At 39.2% G+C, this 18,641-nt stretch overlaps 1 protein-coding gene across 7 annotated transcripts in view; it reads left to right on the top strand.

Annotated features, from left to right (window-relative positions):
- The window catches only part of ank2a (ankyrin 2a, neuronal), a 57,791-nt gene that overhangs the window by 29,566 nt on the left and 9,584 nt on the right, over positions 1–18,641 (top strand). For 4 of the 7 annotated variants that reach the window (XM_056735305.1, XM_056735286.1, XM_056735295.1 and 1 more), the window contains 17 exons: positions 264–387; positions 518–602; positions 709–809; positions 1,771–1,806; positions 3,210–3,434; positions 3,660–3,758; positions 4,567–4,721; positions 4,875–5,086; positions 7,170–7,362; positions 7,448–7,544; positions 7,669–7,897; positions 8,035–8,160; positions 8,378–8,500; positions 8,583–8,615; positions 8,933–8,954; positions 10,219–17,082; positions 17,776–17,853. In XM_056735305.1, the coding sequence (XP_056591283.1) occupies positions 264–387; positions 518–602; positions 709–809; positions 1,771–1,806; positions 3,210–3,434; positions 3,660–3,758; positions 4,567–4,721; positions 4,875–5,086; positions 7,170–7,362; positions 7,448–7,544; positions 7,669–7,897; positions 8,035–8,160; positions 8,378–8,500; positions 8,583–8,615; positions 8,933–8,954; positions 10,219–17,082; positions 17,776–17,853 (8,802 nt within the window). The remainder of the gene's footprint in view (positions 1–263; positions 388–517; positions 603–708; positions 810–1,770; positions 1,807–3,209; positions 3,435–3,659; positions 3,759–4,566; positions 4,722–4,874; positions 5,087–7,169; positions 7,363–7,447; positions 7,545–7,668; positions 7,898–8,034; positions 8,161–8,377; positions 8,501–8,582; positions 8,616–8,932; positions 8,955–10,218; positions 17,083–17,775; positions 17,854–18,641) is intronic. The other 3 variants (XM_056735313.1, XM_056735321.1, XM_056735330.1) reach the window with 3 other exon arrangements.

The raw sequence follows: 18,641 nt of genomic DNA, 5'->3' as shown, positions 1-18,641 counted from the left end.
ATACAGGATGAACTGATGCCTTTACTAACATCACATTTGACAAAAATCTTTTCAGTTCATTCAATATCTATTCAGATGAGTGCTTTGACGTTTGTGTTCTACTCGAACAAGGCATGAATATCGTGTGGACAACTAACTTTGCACTCTTGAATAAATATGTGGGTCTCCAAAATCCGTTAAACAATGAAACTACAGGCAAGTGTCAGACAGTCACTTAGTCTGTGATCTGTCAATCATTCAGTCAATGTGCATGTGTTGTGCAGGTGAGGACACAATGACAGGTGATGGAGGAGAATATCTCCGAGCAGAAGATCTGAGAGAACTGGGTGATGACTCCCTGCCTGGACACTACCTGGATGGCATGAGCTACACACACAACCTGGACCGGTATACACATGCATAAACAGTTTTCTTATATTTGCGATGACATTTTCACAAATTTAGTTTTGATAAACAAGTACACGCACACACACCCAATGTGTCATCTTGCTCGTTCCTTTGTATTGTCCCACATCAGATCACACGAGACCCCCAGTCATCTTGGTTATAGAGGTGAAGGAATGTTGATAGAGGACATGATCACCAGCCACCAACTAAACAGGGTGAGACATCACACTCCTCATGTACAGACACAGGGAGCTTGTAGCTCATGTAACATCTCAGTGTTTGGTTTTTATGTTTCATGATGTAGTCTAATGTGTTTGTCAGGTGTCTGCTTTTCGTGAGCATGAGAAAGACTCGTATCGACTGAGCTGGGGTGCTGAACATCTGGATAATGTTGTGCTGACCGGTACTCTACTGCAGTCAGGGTTAGTACATCTCACACGTGCCAGTTAAAGCTCTTCTCTCTCTCTCTCTCTCTCTCTTTCTCTCTCTCTCTCTCTCTCTCTCTCTCTTTCTTTCTTCTCTCCGTTCTTTCTTTCTTCTCTCCATTCTTTTTTTCTTCCTTTCGTTGTTTCTTTCTTTTTTTCTTTCTTTCTTTCTTTCTTTCTTTCTTTCTTTCTTTCTTTCTTTCTTTCTTTCTTTACTCCTTCCTTCCTTCCTTCCTTCTGTTTTTTCTATCTATCTTCCTTCCGATCTTTCTTCCTTTCGTTTTTTCTTTCTTTCATTCTTTCTTTCTTTCTTTACTACTTCCTTCCTTCTGTTTTTTCTCTCTTCCTTCCGTTCTTTCTTCCTTTCGTTGTTTCTTTCTTTCTTTCTTTCTTTCTTCTTTCTTTCTTTCTTTACTCCTTCCTTCCTTCCGTTATTTCTTTCTTTCTTCCTTCCTTCCTTCCGTTCTTTCTTTCTTACTTTCTTTCTTTCTTTCTTTCTTCCTTCCATTCTTTCGTTCTTACTTTCTTTCTTTCTTTCTTTACTCCTTCCTTCCTTCCGTTCTATTTTCCTTCCTTACGTTCTTTCTTTCTTTTTTCTTCCTTCCCTCCGTTCTTTCTTCCTTCCTTCCTTCCTTTCTTTCTTTCTTTCTTTCTTTCTTTACTCCTTCCTTCCGTTCTATCTTTCTTCCTTCCGTTCTTTCTTTCTTTCTTTCTTTCTTTACTCCTTCCTTCCTTCCGTTCTTTCTTCCTTCCGTTCTTTCTTCTTTCCTTTCTTCTTTCTTTCTTTCTTTCTTTCTTAACTCCTTCCTTCCGTTCTTTCTTTCTTTCGGTCTTTCTTTTCTTATTTCAAATCCTTGCTTACCTTCATTCTTTTCTTCTATTCTTCATCTCCCTCGATCACTCATCCTCTTTGTCTCTCTCTGCTATTTGTGACGTGTGTCTTGTGTTCTGCTTGTAGTCGATCAACCCCATGCCTTGACCATGACAACAGCAGGTGATTCTTCATTTCTATCCCTTCTGCCCTTTTTGCTTTCTCTTGATCTTTCTGTATTATATTGCATGCATTTCAACAAATATTATGCATTTTCAAATAGGCCCTTGAGTCTATTGAAATGATAATAAGCATGTTTGAATTGACAAGTTTTAGTGTTCATAGAGGACCTTATTAATATTATGTCTCACAAAGGTTTGGTATGACTGGTATGTTCCATAACTCTTTCACCTTTTCCCTTTCTTTCTACAGAGGTCTATGTACAATACAAAACATTTAGCCAGCAAATGTACAAATTATATTTATTATGCAAATCATACAATTACTGGTTTATTTTCCACAGCACTAGCCACTAACTATAATGATGATTTCCAAACATATGGGAGCCTATTTGTTTGATAAGTGGTTTTGCAAAACCAATGCCTGGGTGGTCTTCCATAAGTTTGGAAACTAGAATGTGCACGCCATCTTGAAAAAGTTCTTAAGTCATTCCAAACTCGCATGGCTTTTTTTCTACATATTTAAATGTTGATACATTTTCAGTAATTTTACCTTTGATTAATGCTAACCTTGATGCAAACAATAAGGATTCTAACTCGGATGAAAGAAATCTTTTTGGGTTTGGGATGACACAAGGGACACAATTTTCACTTTTGGAAGGAATGTTTCAATTATTTATTGCAAATAATTATCTTGTATATTTAATGTATTGTTTTTATTACAGTAAGTCGTAGCTGATAGTTGTATAAATTTGTAAGCTGATACACAAAATAGGGGCAGATTTACTAACAGTTTGAGGCAGCGTAAACGACTCTTTTGGCATAAAAAACGACTGTCTGTATTTGCTAGACACACAGTATAAATTAGCGTTGAAAAGGCGTGGACACAACTGTTTTTGCAAGTTATCGCATATGCAATGGTAGGAGAGTATTTAATGGTCGACATTGTAATGGTATTTGCGGCTTTATTCAACACCCAAAAAAGTATGTCTTAAAACTTGTGCTTATTTGCTTTGCTCTTGGTATATTTTGTTGGAATTAGATATTGCGCCTCTGTTTTTTAATGTGCGGCTTATTAGTAAATCACCCGAAGAAATTTCCCCTCCCATCTGTATTAATTTTTTTTTTTACTGTTGAGTAAATCTGGCCCATAGATGTAAGCCAATAAATATTGATTGATTTAAAAGACAAAAAACATGCACTATTGATACTGGAAAGAAACATTTTGATCTTCCTTTTACCAAAATATCCCAAATGTTTCCTGCTTTGAACCAAGTATTGTATAACTTGTAAATAACATTTAAAATAATGTGCATCCCTAATAACAGGTTTCAGCAGAAATAAAAGGCATTATCCATAGTGTATGTATTGTCAAATTTCTTAATGTCTTCCTTTTTTTTAAATCAGCTTCCTGGTTAGTTTCATGGTGGATGCCCGTGGCGGAGCCATGCGTGGCTGTCGTCACAATGGACTTCGGATTATCGTGCCACCTAGAAATTGCTCGGCACCTACACGGGTAACATGTCGTCTGGTAAAGAGGCACAGGTTGGCCTCCATGCCCCCTATGGTGGATGGAGAGGGGCTCGCAGGAAAGATCATTGAAGTTGGACCTACAGGAGCCCAGTTCCTTGGGTAAGTCTGTGACAGAAAGTCTAAGCACAACAACAACATGTTCGGCATCACCAGTATCAACGTTTTTGTCTGCTTATGCGTGTTTTTGGACCAGAATGGTGTATGTTCTCTTTATTGTTGTCTTGACTGTAAAAGCAGCACATTATGTCATCATGTTTAAGTCATCACTAGTTCAGATATAACAACAATGTTCGGGTTTTTTTTTAATCGCTGCGATCGGAACAGTAAGCTCCACCTCCCTACAGCTCCTCCTCCTCTAAATGAGGGCGAGAGTCTTGTCAGCAGAATTCTACAGCTGGGTCCACCCGGCACCAAATTCCTCGGGTAGGAGAGATCGTAATGCCACATACTGGATACCAGTCACACATCTCCCCTAGTTATTGTATATCCATCTGTCCTATGTTAGTATGACATTTATTTTGTCCTTTTAATCATTTCGGTTTTGTTGTTCATAAGTTAAAATGTTTTGTGAAATTACCCTTTTTTCCCTTGTTTATTTTAGACATCACTGGACTTTAGTTTTGTTATTTATTGAATGTTTATTGTATTGAAAGTGTTAGTTATGCACTGTGTATATTGCATTATACTTTTCATTGATTTTGTTTACTCCCTTTTGCTACCGCACCTTACTGCATGTTTACCTTATGGGCAACATTTTACAATAAGGTTGTTTGTGTTAACATTAGTAAATACATTAGCTAACATGAAGTCACAATGTGCAATATAGTTTTTCAACATTTATTCATCTTTGTTAATGTGTGTTGATGCTAATAATTCATGTCAGTCCATAAACCAACGTTAGCAGATCCACTTTTTGATTTCAAAAACTTACTAGCAAACGCCAAAATTAACGTGAACTAAGATTAATAAATGCTGTAAAAGTATTGTTCATTGATAGTTCATGTTAGCTAATGCATTAACTATAGTTAACAAACACAACTTTTTTGCAAATTCTCACTACAGTACTTGTTTTTTTCCTTTTAAATGCACACATAATACTCACAAATGTACAATGTTTTCTGAATGGTGTACAATTAAGTGACCCTCCAAACCTCTAGTTAAGCGTTTTAAACCCATACGTATGAGTTCACAGTCTGTTGTATGTACTAAAGTACTGTCCCATGTATTTCAGACCTGTAATAGTGGAGATCCCCCACTTTGCTGCATTGCGAGGAACAGAGAGAGAGCTGGTGATTCTGCGCAGTGAGACGGGAGAGAGCTGGAGGGAACATCACTGTGAGCACACAGAAGAGGAACTCAACCAGATCCTCAATGGAATGGACGAGGGTGAGTGTATGCCGAACTTACTTGATCTGCATTGTATTTTACTCAATAGATCACTCAAATCAAATTCAGCTAGATTTACATTTTGGTCTCAATAATGTGATGATGAAAAGTGTTTTTATTGGAAATGATTGCTTCTTATCGCATTTGCACCAGAACTGGACACGCCAGAGGAACTGGAGAAAAAACGTATCTGCCGCATCATCACGCGAGACTTCCCACAATACTTTGCAGTGGTGTCCCGAATTAAGCAGGATAGTCATCTGATTGGTCCAGAGGGTGGGGTACTAAGCAGCACGCTTGTACCACAGGTCCAGGCTGTGTTCCCAGAGGGAGCGTTGACTAAACGGATACGGGTGGGACTACAGGTATTAGACCCTTGATATGCTTTATTTTTGAAAACTCCAATCTGTCATCTTTTGGAGGATCTAATAAAAGAAATGCAATATAATATCCACAAATATGTCTTCAGATGTGTAAAAAGACCGTTTATTACTTAAAATTAGCTTTTGATATCTACATACACTGCGGGTCTACTTGCATGAAATTCGCCATGTTGTTTCTACAGTAGCCCTAAACGAACAAACTGCTTTACAAAGCACATTTTGTAAATATGTTATCTCCTTGGGGAAAGAAGCAAAAACATGACGACATCTTTGTTCTGTGTCAGCTTCAGAAGGGAGGGATGGAGTGAGCCGTTGTTTGCAGTTCACAACCTCACCGCGAGATGCCACCAAATTTCATACATTGGACCTTTAAGCTATCTTTTAAGGGGTCATATTACGCGGCTAAAACGAAAATTATCATTTGTTTTAGATGTAATGAATGTGTATACACGATTTAAAGTTAAAAAACGCTGTATATTCCATTTACCGTGCATGTTTGTATCTCCTTTTTGCTCCGCCTCTCTGAAACGCGCTGATATTTTACAAAGCTAATCGCTCTGAAAAGCGAGGTGTATTATGATTGGCCAGTTAACCAGTGTGTAGTGATTGGTCGAATACTGCAAGCATGTGACGGAAATGTAACGCCTCTTCCATATTTGGAACAACAGGTTCCAAATCAATTATACTGACAGTATTGACTTCCGTATACATTTGGGCGGTCTTTTCAACGCGCCATATTACTCCTTTACTCTGTTTTTATTACTTTAGATCAATGTGATAAACAGCAAATATAACTTTGTGGTGGCATATAAATTCAAATTGTGTATCGTAATAGTACGGCTCCCTAGGGCAGCGATGTTTTGTTACAGAAAAAAACACAAATGTAAATTTCAGAGCACAGCTCATTCTTAAAGGACCCATTCTTTTGCTGTTTTTGAGGCTTTGATAATATTTTTGGGGTGTTTAACAATAGAAGTCTATTGTTCACTGCTGTCCCTCTTCTAACAAAATGACTGGAATTCTTCCGGTCTACATAAAATCCCTCCGTTCGAAACACTCTGATTGGTATAGCTGACCAGGTCTGTCGTGATTGGTTGGTGCCCCTCTCAGTGCATGTGTATTCATAAACTTTGGCTTTTACCAATAAACAGTAACAATGGCTTCATCTTCACTTTATCAGTTTAAAACACTTGGATCGATTGAAGTATAACGGCGGTCTGCTAGTGCATGTGCAAACCTAAGTCTTTGTTATAGATTGCATATTTTTCCGACTATGTCGAGGGAAATGACACCGGACCGATTGGCATCAGAACGATTATATTAATTAACAGTAATAACAAGGAGCGTTAGTTTTGCCTTTTTATATAGGACCCGTGTTGGATAATAAAACAAGCAGATTGACCAGGAGACATTTGCAAGCAGAACTTCAAAGGACATTTCATAGAAGTGTTTTAGAGGTTTGCGCAAACACACACAATATCAGTGTATGTCACAGAACAGCTTTCACAGCCGATGTTAAAGTCATGGAAGCTGTTATTTGACCGTTGGTTATCTAAGAATGTGTGTAGCTGAATTCTTATTACCAGCTGTAGGACTGTGATGACAGTGAAAGTAGTTTAGCGCGCAGCTCAGTCAAATGTTTACAATCTCTGAGAACCTAACACTACTCCAGCAACTATTCTCTAATGAAGGCCTCGCCCATTTTTTGGACAAAAGCGCTCGGAATAGTGTCATGTACACAGGAAGTAGAGGGTTGTAGTCTGATTCCACCCGTTCTCTGTAGTCCTTGAAAAGCTAATTCTGTCAAAGACAATATCTCGCTTGGCACTGAACTTTCAGCTTTATCATTTTGCAGGTATTGTTCATGCTCTAAAAGAAACATTATACACTAACTAAAGGTTGAAAAATGGGATCGCGGGGAATGAGGCCTTTAAACAATGCTATGGAGTAAGAGTTGAATCAGTGCTCTCCAAAAAAGATAAATAAATAAGTAATACTGAATGGTATATGAAAAAGAGAGAGGTGTTCATCCTGTCCTAATAATCCTAATCTTATCCTTTTGTAGTCCCAACCAATCAGTGAAGATCTGGTGAGGAAGATCTTGGGCAACAAGGCCACATTTAGTCCAATTGTTACCCTGGAGCCCAGAAGGCGCAAATTTCACAAGCCTATCACGATGACAATTCCTGTACCCAAAAGTTCCACCAGTGACGGAACCAACAATACACCCACTCTGCGACTGCTTTGTAGCATTACTGGTATGTATGAATCACATAAGACTTAAACAAAAAGCTCACTTTGTTTAAGAAAGTGTGACTATTTTAAATTATATGGTATTTCTAGGTGGGACTACTCCAGCACAATGGGAAGACATAACCGGATCCACACCTCTAACATTCATCAACCAGTGTGTTTCATTCACCACCAATGTCTCAGCAAGGTGAGTTCTGTTAAATTGAAGAATATTTCCTGACTGAGAATTCTTCTTCCTGTAGTTCAGCAGGTAAACGATTGCACTAACATAATATAAATGTACATTATTTAACCGATGTTTGTCCTCCAAGGTTCTGGCTCATAGACTGCCGTCAGATCCAGGAGTCCGTCAACTTCTCCAGCCAGTTGTATCATGAGATCATCTGTGTTCCCTACATGGCCAAGTTTGTCATCTTTGCCAAAACATTGGACCCCATTGAAGCACGACTTCGCTGCTTCTGTATGACCGATGATAAGATGGACAAAACTCTGGAACAGCAGGAGAACTTTACTGAGGTGGCACGAAGCCGAGATGTTGAGGTACGGCCACGTACCGCCACATGCTTCTTGAACTGAGGAAACCATAAATTCAATATTATTATCTGACTATATTGTCTGAGCCTCATTGCAAGTGCAATTGAAAATAACTGTTTCTCTATTTTTTTTAATCTCTGCAGGTATTGGAGGGAAAGCCCATCTTTGCTGACTGCTTTGGGAATTTAGTGCCACTTACCAAAAGTGGACAGCACCATGTCTTCAGTTTCTATGCCTTTAAAGAAAACCGTCTTTCTCTCTTTATCAAAGTAAGCTCTCATTTTCCAGTTATCACACATTTGCAATTTTGTTTAAAGCGGCTAGTGGTACTAACTTTTTAAAGTGAATTAAAGCATAAAAAGGATTTAATTTGCTGAAGTGGAACAGTCTGGTGAAAAACTTGTGATCTGGCATTCAGCTCGATTCCAAATAAAAGATAACAAGGTATTGGTGGAAACATTATGGTGCCTCTTTTTTTGTCAACAGATCCGTGACAGCACTCAAGAACCATGTGGCAGATTATCTTTTACAAAAGAGCCACGGACATATCGTACCCTAAACCACAACGCAATATGCAATCTGAACATCTGCCTACCTGTGTACTCAAAGGTAAATACTTCCCACAATGATCTACCTTTTTCAAGTTTTATTCATTAAGAATATTTGAACTCACCTTTTTACTCTTTTTAAGGATTCGGATTCTGACCAAGATGCAGATGAAGAGGTAAAACCCAATGTTAAACAGTTTGGAATGTTATAAAGCAAATTAGGGCTGTCAAATGATTAATCATGATTAATCGCATCTAGAGTAAAAGTTGTGTTTACATCTGTGTACATTAATTTTGAATTTATAAAAACATACGCAGACATGTATATTTATGAAAAATGTAAAATTGATAAACATTTATATATGATTTAAATGATTTGTAAATATAAAATAATTACATGTATTTATACATGTATGTGTTTTTGTTTATGCTAGCAATGTTATTCATTAATTCACACTATTAATGCTTTTGTTTCAAACTTATTTCTTTGCAGAGTGAGAAGACACATGAGAAATGTAAGCAATATTGCAGTGCATAAAGTATATACTACACTGCTTGTTCATTCTTTTTTACCATTACAACTCTTGTATGTGTAAGCTGTTAGTCTCCGCAGTGTAAGCACTATGGTATAGAAATGTTGAAGATGTCTTTGGAAGATGAACAGAAATTGTATTTGTGGATCCTTGAATGCTGCGCTATGGCTAATCCTGTACACATCCCTTCCATTCTTCAGTTTTAATTTCAACGGTCTGCTGTTTTTATAAAACATTACATTCAACTTCATATCAATTCTACAACAGTATCTACTTCCGGCCATGTTTAAAAAAATTGTTTTAAGTTTAATGAGGATCGGAGTAAGATCTGAAACATGCCAAAAGAGATACTGGAAAACAACCATTTTCCCTGATAAAAAGTCAAACTGATCAGGCAACTTATTTTTGCCTCTAATGAAATTACTTAATTTGCTTGTCACAAAATTCACCTTTGCATGGAATTTATTTCCTTTGCATGGAAATAACTTGACTTACACATATGATATATGAATATGTGTGTATGAATGTGTCTGCTTAGCCTGGGTGTGTGGATATCTTGATTTACCCCTATCGCTCACTTTTTAATATGGTTCACTTTTGTGTTCATTTTAGTTTTTCTTACTTTCATTTATCTCAGTCAAATTCCCACATTGAACAATTCCATGATAGATTTAAAGATCTACATGATGAAATAAGCCATAGCATTTCATAATTTAAAAGCTTTACGCTCCTGACCGTATCTCAGTGCAGCTTGTTAAGGACTTATTGTTTTGGACATGCTTTCAATGTATCTGTGTTTGTGTTTTTGACATGAGGTCTTTGTGATGAGAACAATCTTGAGATGCCTCATTTGTGCAGCTCCTCTCTGTGTTATGATTACTTTCTCCATTTGTTTTTTGTGTGCAGGTTTTCTTATCTTTTTCTTTTAGTATACTTTTCCTCTCGTTTAAGTGTATGAGTGGATACTTGAATTGAAATGACATGTTAAGCAAGTTATTTCCTGCCCATTTTGTCCCCTCACTCTGTGATTCCCTTTTGCTTTGCTTAACTGCTGCCATGCCTCCCTGAATTCTTCGGATCCAAATCTAGTTAAACCTTGCGATGTTCTTCATTCTGTCAAATAGTTTCCTAAACATCTGAACTGAAGACAGTTTGTATTGCTCCTGCCCTGACTACTTTTTCAATGTCTTCTGTCCTCCTTATTTCCCCCTTTTCTTACGAACCTCTTGTTTTGTAAAAATGGAAGACTATGACGGATCTGAGTCAACAGAAATTTCCATGCTGCACATCATCCATGATCCTGCAACACTTGCAAGTCCAGATCTTCTATCAGAGGTGTCTGATATGAAGCAGGACTTGATTAAAATGTCAGTCCTTTTAACATCTGAAAAGTCAGATCAATCATTTTCCAGAGCTGCTGGACAGCGATCAGATAAGGCAGGGAATGAGGAAGTGGATGAGCCTTTTGTGATTGTTGAAAAAGTTAAAGAGGACTTGGAGAAGGTTGAAGAGATCCTGCGTGAAGGAACGATGGAAGAAACAAAAAAGGGGGGTGCTGCTGGAAAATCTGCAATCATTGAAGATGAAGAGTGGGTACTTCTCAGCGACACAGATGTTGAGGATTACAAAAGCAAAAACATCAACAAAGTTCAAGAGACACTCTTTCAGGAAGTTCGAATCAAACAAGACATTAAACATGGTTCTCCTCCTAAGAGGGATATGTCAGCTATGGTTTCGCATCTCAGCAGAGACCTAGAATATTACTTCCAGGAAAAAACAGCACCAGTTAGACTACCACAAGAGTTGGATATTGTTCAAGAAACTTTTAACGAGGTTATTTTGACCCATGGTAGTAAAAATTATCCAGCAAAAATCAGAAAGCCAGCACGAAAAAAGCGCAAAGATAGAGAGTTTGCAAGTGGCAGTTCAGAAGATGATTTGGAAAGGATGAGCAGGAGTCAGTCTGAGGAATCTTTAGATGAAGATGCAGTTATTGGTGAATCTGCACCTGTTTTTGGAATACTTCCTGTGTCCCCGAAAATTTTAGAAACCCCAATTGGATCTATTAAAGAAAGGGTTAAGGCACTGCAAAAGAAGGTTGAAGAGGAGGAGGAGGTGGGAAAGTGGAAACCCCAAAAAGTGAATACTTCTCAAAGCAAGTTATATGTTGCAGAAACCGAAAAATCAAGTAAACCTCCGAAATCCCCTAAGTCTCCAAAATCACAGACAGAAAGGCTAGAAGAAACAATGTCTGTTAAAGAGCTTATGAAAGCATTTCAAACTGGGCAGGATCCATCAAAAAACATGTCTGGACTTTTTGAGCATAAAGCAATAACAAGTGTAACCACTGAAACTGTAAATTCAGTTGTAAATCAGGCAAACAACAATCAAATGACAGGAACAACCCAAGATTCACAAGACAAATCTGTGGTAGAAAACAAAATTCGTAAAGAATCGCATTGTATGGACCCAGACACAATTCAGCATGAACCAACGATCATGAATCGTTTAACACCACCGATGACCGTAGATAGCACTTGGTCCAGCCAAAGTAAAGTAAGTGATCAAGCTGTAAATCCAAACATTATTTTCAATTTTGAAGATGACAGTCCTTCAGAAAACCTATCTGAGAAGAAAACAATAGACCAGTGTGAAGAGAGTGAGGAACAACAAATAACCTCATACATACTTGAAGATGAAGACCCGAGATTGATACCTGAGAAATTACATTACGATTATAGCATCTGCCAAGACAGGAGATTGTCTGTTGAACCCCAGATTAGCCCAGACAGAAAACCATCAGAGGACTTCAGTGCAGACATTAAGGCAGAGCTAGAAGACAATGCAGAATATCAGCTCTTCAGGCAAACCACTCGTGAAGCAGATAACCATTATTTGATATGCAGTAATGATACATCTTTAGAGGATGGAGATCAAATGCACCAGGCTGCTATGGAGTCTTATTCATATAATCTAGAAACAAGCACTGAATTATCCACTGCTGTGTTGCAAGGGGAGCCCTTACTTCAAAGTGAAAAATATGATAATGACAAATTGGATGAAAGTCCTGATAGTGACAAACATGAGGCTTTGGCAGACTCTCCTGGCAATGGTGTAGGGATCAGGACACCACACTCCAGCACAGGGGACAGTGACAAACATGAGGGACTTGCTGAAACTCCTCAAGTTAGTCCTAAAATCCATGTTTTTCATACAACAACAGTCGCAGACATATTTCAAGGGACTGACGAGGCAGAGAGTATAACTCACCAAAAAATCTGGGTGACATCTTATGAAAAAGCAGAAAGTGACATGAGTGAACAAATATTAACAGTAACTTCGAGGGAAAACAAGTTTGAATCACCATCTCTTGATGACTCCAGGATTGATTCACCACGCCCATACACCAAAACTGACTCGACACCCCTGGATGATTCCAAGATTGATTCATTTGTCCCATCCACCAGAACTGAGTTACCATCCCCTGGCCCATTTACCGGAACTTGGATATCATCCCCTGATGATTTCAAAATTGATTCACTTGTCCCATCTGCCAGAACTGACTTGCCATCCTCTGATGATTCCAAAATTGTTTCACTTGTTACATCCACCAGAACTGTGTTACCATCCCCTGATGATTCCAAGATTGATTCACTTCTCACATCCACCAGAACTAAGTTACCATCCCCTGAGGATTCCAAGATCGATTCACTTGTCCCATCCAGCAGAAATGAGTTACTGTCCCCTGATAGTTCCAAGATCGATTCACTTGGCCCATCCACCAGAACTGTTCTACAATGCCATGATGATTCCAAGATCGATTCACTTGTCACATCCACCAGAACTGAGTTACCATCCCCTGAGTATTCCAAGATCAATTTACTTTTTCCATCCACCAGAACTGAGTTACCATCGCCTGATGATTCCAAGATCGATTCACTTGTCCCATCCACCAGATCTGTGTTACCATCCCCTGATGATTCCAAGACCTGTTCACTTGTCCAATCCACCCGAACTGAGTTACCATGCCCTCATGATTCCATGAACGATTCACTTGTCATATCCACCCGAACTGAGTTGCCATCTCTTGAGGATTTCAAGATCGATTCATTTGTCCCATCCACCAAAACTGAATTACCATCGCCTGATGATTCCAAAATCGATTCACTTGTCACATCCACCAAAACTGAATTGCCATCCCCTGATGATTCCAAGATCGATTCACTTGTCCCATCTACCAGAACTGTGTTACCATCCCCTGATGATTCCAAGACCTGTTCACTTGTAACATCCACCCGAACTGAGTTACCTTCCCCTGAGGATTCCAAGAATGATTCACATGTCCCATCCACCAGAACCGAGTTTCCATCCCCTGATGATTCCAAAATCGATTCACTTGTCACATTCACCCGAACTGTGTTACCATCCCCTGATGATTTCAAGACCTGTTCACTTGTAACATCCACCCGAACCGAGTTACCTTCCCCTGAGGATTCCAAGAATGATTCACATGTCCCATCCACCAGAACCGAGTTTCCATCCCCTGATGATTCCAAAATCGATTCACTTGTCACATCCACCCGAACTGAGTTACCATCCCCTGATGATTCAAAGATCGATTCACTTGTAACATCCACCCGAACTGAGTTACCTTCCCCTGAGGATTCCAAGAATGATTCACTTGTCCCATCCACCAGAACCGAGTTTCCATCCCCTGATGATTCCAAAATCGATTCACTTGTCACATCCACCAGAACTGAGTTACCATCCCCTAATGATTCCAAGATTGATTCACTTGTAACATCCACCCGAACTGAGTTACCTTCCCCTGAGGATTCCAAGAATGATTCACTTGTCCCATCCACCAGAACCGAGTTTCCATCCCCTGATGATTCCAAGATCGATTCACTCGTAACATCCACCCGAACTGAGTTACCTTCCCCTGAGGATTCCAAGAATGATTCACTTGTCCCATCCACCAGAACCGAGTTTCCATCCCCTGATGATTCCAAGATCGATTCACTCGTAACATCCACCCGAACTGAGTTACCTTCCCCTGACGATTCCAAGAATGATTCACTTGTCCCATCCACCAGAACCGAGTTTCCATCCCCTGATGATTCCAAGATCGATTCACTCGTAACATCCACCCGAACTGAGTTACCTTCCCCTGAGGATTCCAAGAATGATTCACTTGTCCCATCCACCAGAACCGAGTTTCCATCCCCTGATGATTCCAAAATCGATTCACTTGTCACATCCACCAGAACTGAGTTACCATCCCCTGATGATTCAAAGATCGATTCACTTGTAACATCCACCCAAACTGAGTTACCTTCCCCTGAGGATTCCAAGATCGGTTCAATTGTCCCATCCACCAGAACCGAGGTACCATGCCCTGATGATTCCAAGATCGATTCACTTGTCCCATTCATCAGAACCAGGTTACCATCCCCTGATGATTCCAAGATCGATTCACTTGTCCCATCCACACAAACTGAGTTACCATCTCCAGAGGATTCCAAGATCGTTTCACATGTCCCATCCACCAGAACTGAGTTACCATCCCCTGATGATTCCAATATCGACTCACCTGTCCCATCCACCAGAACTGAGTTATCATCCCCTGATGATTCTAAGATAATAATTCAAGAGACAATTCAAGTTATGCAATACAGCCACGTAAAGTCGAATGAACCAACAACACATCATATGGAAAGTGCTTCAGCCTGTAGGGAAAGTAAGATTCCTATAGATTCTGATACAATCACTAAGAAGTATGAGGAGGTACTTCAGTATTGTCTTCACAGTGAAGATGCGCCAATCAGACCTTTTAATTTGGATTCACTACAGCCTAAAACCACAAATGACTCTACAACTCTCTGTCAGACAGACTCACTTGAAACTAGTCCCGTCCAAGAAGATGAGTCATCTCATAAAAGCCCAGACTCTATTGAGCCAAGCCCAACCAATGAATCTCCATGTCCAGATTCTTTAGAAGGAAGTCCCACGGGGAAAGGGTATATTGAAAGGGTCTTCTCAACATGTCCAACATCCATTTCTGATTCCCAAGTAAATGCAGAAAAGGAAGTAATTTTTAAAGAAAGTGAATCATTTCAAATATTAGAAAGCCCCGATGTGAAGTGCCTTTCCATGTATCCAAAAGAAATAAGAGACCATGAGGATCTTGATGACACTATTGCTTTACAAAGACAATTCACTCCAGAAGAAGAGATGTTTAAGATGGCTGCAAAGATCAAAACATTTGATGAAATGGAAAAAGATGCAAAAAAGAAAAAAGTAAAATTTGATTTTGATTGTACTTTTATACAACCAGAAGAGCTGTCACCGCACAAAAGTCCACTGGACTTTAACACAGTTTCAACAAACGAATCACAAGAGCAGCGGCTAAAGAGCCTGACTGATTCTGACTCACATGGCGCAGTATTACCCTCATTTTCTTCATTATCAGATGATGATAATGAAAGCTCAAATTTAGCTGAGTCTCCAGACAAGGTCTCTGTAGAAACAGATCTGGTTTTAGAGACAACGGACAAAGGTGTTCAGGATCATAGCCAATTGGAGATTGTCGATTTACAGCCATGCAAAGATATACCATTTGTACAAGCAGACATAGAGGATGAGGAGGAAGACTATGAACAGGTCCATTCAGTGTACCATAGCATAGTAGTAAGTGAGACCTACACTGCAGATAGAACAGAGCAGGATGTAGTTACATCACAACTACAGAGAAAAGTGGACATTGAGATAAGTGATGTTGATACAGAGTCTCCGAGTGAGAGCAAAACATCTGAAATAATTGTTCAACCAGTTTCCCCAACCGATACTGTGTGTACCAGTGCTGCAATAAAAGTGCAAAATGAAACTCAGCCAGATGCATGTCGTTACGAAGAGGACCAGAAAGAAATACCAGAAGAAATACCAGAATCTGTTCTAAGAGACTTGGTACCCTGGAGTGCCCAATTGGATGATGATGAGGCGTTTGATGCAAAAATTGAAGCTGAGGAGAAGAAAATACTTGCTCTTATTTCAGACAGACGATCCACGTCTGACACAACTCCAGGACGTACTCCAACTGAGGAAGGGACACCAAATCCATTCCTTTATCAAGAAGGAAAATTGTTTGAAATGACTAGAGGTGGAGCCATTGACATGACCAAAAGGACCATGGAGGACGAAGCTGTTTTTTTCCCAATAAATGTAGATCTGACTGAAGATGGATTTGAGCAAGTCACATTCAACACCAGTGAATTTGATTCAGTAGCTTCTTTTGAGGGACCTGTAGATGGTTTATTGCACCAGGATAGCATTGCTGATGATTCTGAAGCCTTTGAGTCTGAAACAAGAACTGAGGATATTCAGGTCTGTTTAGTGCAGTCAGAATTCCAAAGTGAACCAGAAAGCCCCACAGAGAATAATTTATACGAGGGCACGCTAATACCAAACATTAATACTGCCACTTCAACAGTAACACGCACCGTGCATTCTGAGCAAGACCCAGAATCCTCTGACTCTTCAGTGGAAGATGAACAGCATTCTGTTGTTGAAATGCCCATATCCACACAAGAATATGTTGTTTGTGTCTCAGAGACATTTTCTGGTACATCCAAAGAAATTGTCACTGAAATAGTGGAGGCAAGACCAAAACCAAAATTAGAAGTAAAAGCAGCCAGCTTTGACCACATTTTAGGGAAAGGGGACTCCACTGAGCAGAACCAAAGGCCTAAATCTGAGGCTGATATTGACAATGCAGAATGGTCCATGTATGTAGCAGAAGGTCAGAGTAATATAGACAAACTTAAACCAAAGATTTTTTCATCCCAGCCGCCTTATTCACAGGAAGATGATGATGATTTACACCAACTCTCCGAACAACCTGAATCCCCTTCTAAATGCCCTCAGGAAGTGGAACATTTGACAGAACTTGAGAAAGGAGCACAAGCTTCTATTGACTTAGAAAGTAGTTTGAAAACAGTTCGACCCCCATCTATAGGTGAGGATGTCTTTGAGACAAGACCCAACTGGGAAGATAGTGTGGAGACACAGATGCAGAGAATCTCAGACAGCTCTTCCCCAGACCAATGTAAAGGTATCTCAACTTGGGTGTTGCCCCTTTAGTCTTTACTCCAAAATATTTGAAAATATCTTAAATTTTTTATTAATTTTATGTTGTATTTCTGTTTTCTTTACCGTGATGTGTTGTCTTTTGTGGTGTCTCTTGATTTTTTTGTGGTGTTTTTTGTGCTGTACATTGTCTCATGCTGATATATTTGTGTTTGTATGTGCGTCATGTGTTTTTTTACTTTAAGTGTCATATTTTATTCATTTTCATATACGTGTATACATGAACTAAAATCTCAAGATTGACTGTCTCTGCATTTGTTGGCCAAGAATTCCTGTGCAATGCATGCCCACTGCTGCATGTTTTTTCTTTAAAGAAATAACAAAATAAGTTTCATTAAATTTCTTAACATAGAAAGTTCCAAAATAATTTGGTAAACACACCATTGATCAATACAGTGGATATAAAGCTGTACAGCGAGTATCACTTTGTTATCCATGCTTATGCTAAATTGAATTTACTTAAAAGGATAACTGTACTTGTAAATGTTTGATATGTTGTACATTTCCGTGCACATCTCCATAATTAGAGTCAAAGATTTACAATCCAAATAATTTATATAGCAAATTAAAGGGAATGTCTTGTTTTCCCAAGATCCTTTTGGTTTTAATGCATTTTAGACATTCAAATATTTATGAGTATTTTGAATAATGATTACAGCGGACTGGCATGATGATATCGATAGGAAAGAAGAGACTTTGGCCATCATTGCTGACCTTCTAGGTTTTAGCTGGACAGGTAGGTTCAATAGCAAAGCAACACTCTGCATCACTCTCTATATTCATTTATACAAATGCTAACATGAAGTATTGCTTCAGGCATGAATGAAAATTAGATTTTTTGTGGCTTGTTTTGAAGAGGTGTTGCTTCACCTTTCTATGAGTTCAGTAAAGATTTTTGGTTGCTGTATAATAAAACAAGCCAATAGACGCCAATGGCCACCTCTAAAACCATGGTTACCACATAGCAACACTCTGGCAACCATTCACCCTTGCTGAGTATTCTACACTGTAGACACTTCAGAGGTGGGACCAAGTAATTGTTTTCAAGTCACAAGTAAGTCTCAAGTCCTTGCATTCAAGTCTCAAGTCCTCAAGTCATCTCAAGTCCCAAGTCAAGAGAGGCGAGTCCAAGACAAGTTTCAAGTCATGAACGTTAATGGAATTGAATCCATTATCACTTTTGTACCCGCAAAAATCACCATTATTGTATGTCGGAGCCAATGGTCGAATGGTTCATATGCCGGTGCGTCCCGGGCGACCCGAGTTCGAATCCCGGCTCATAGTCCTTTCCCTACTCCACCCCCTCTCTCTCATCCACTTCGCTTCCTGTCCTATCTACAAATCACTGTACTAAAAAAAAAATATTTCACCATTATTGTGATCAGTGCATGCCCATCTGCTATGCCACTGTCCATATGACCAAAATGGCAAAATCCCCATTGCATAACACCTCTACGAAGATTTGACTGTAAGATTTGTAGTCCAATCAGGCTACTCCTATCGAATCTTAGACTATTCAGACCC

The sequence above is a fragment of the Triplophysa dalaica genome, chromosome 2 (genome assembly GCF_015846415.1).
Source record: "Triplophysa dalaica isolate WHDGS20190420 chromosome 2, ASM1584641v1, whole genome shotgun sequence".
NCBI classification, from domain to species: domain Eukaryota; kingdom Metazoa; phylum Chordata; class Actinopteri; order Cypriniformes; family Nemacheilidae; genus Triplophysa; species Triplophysa dalaica.
This window is presented reverse-complemented; position numbering and strand designations above follow the sequence as displayed.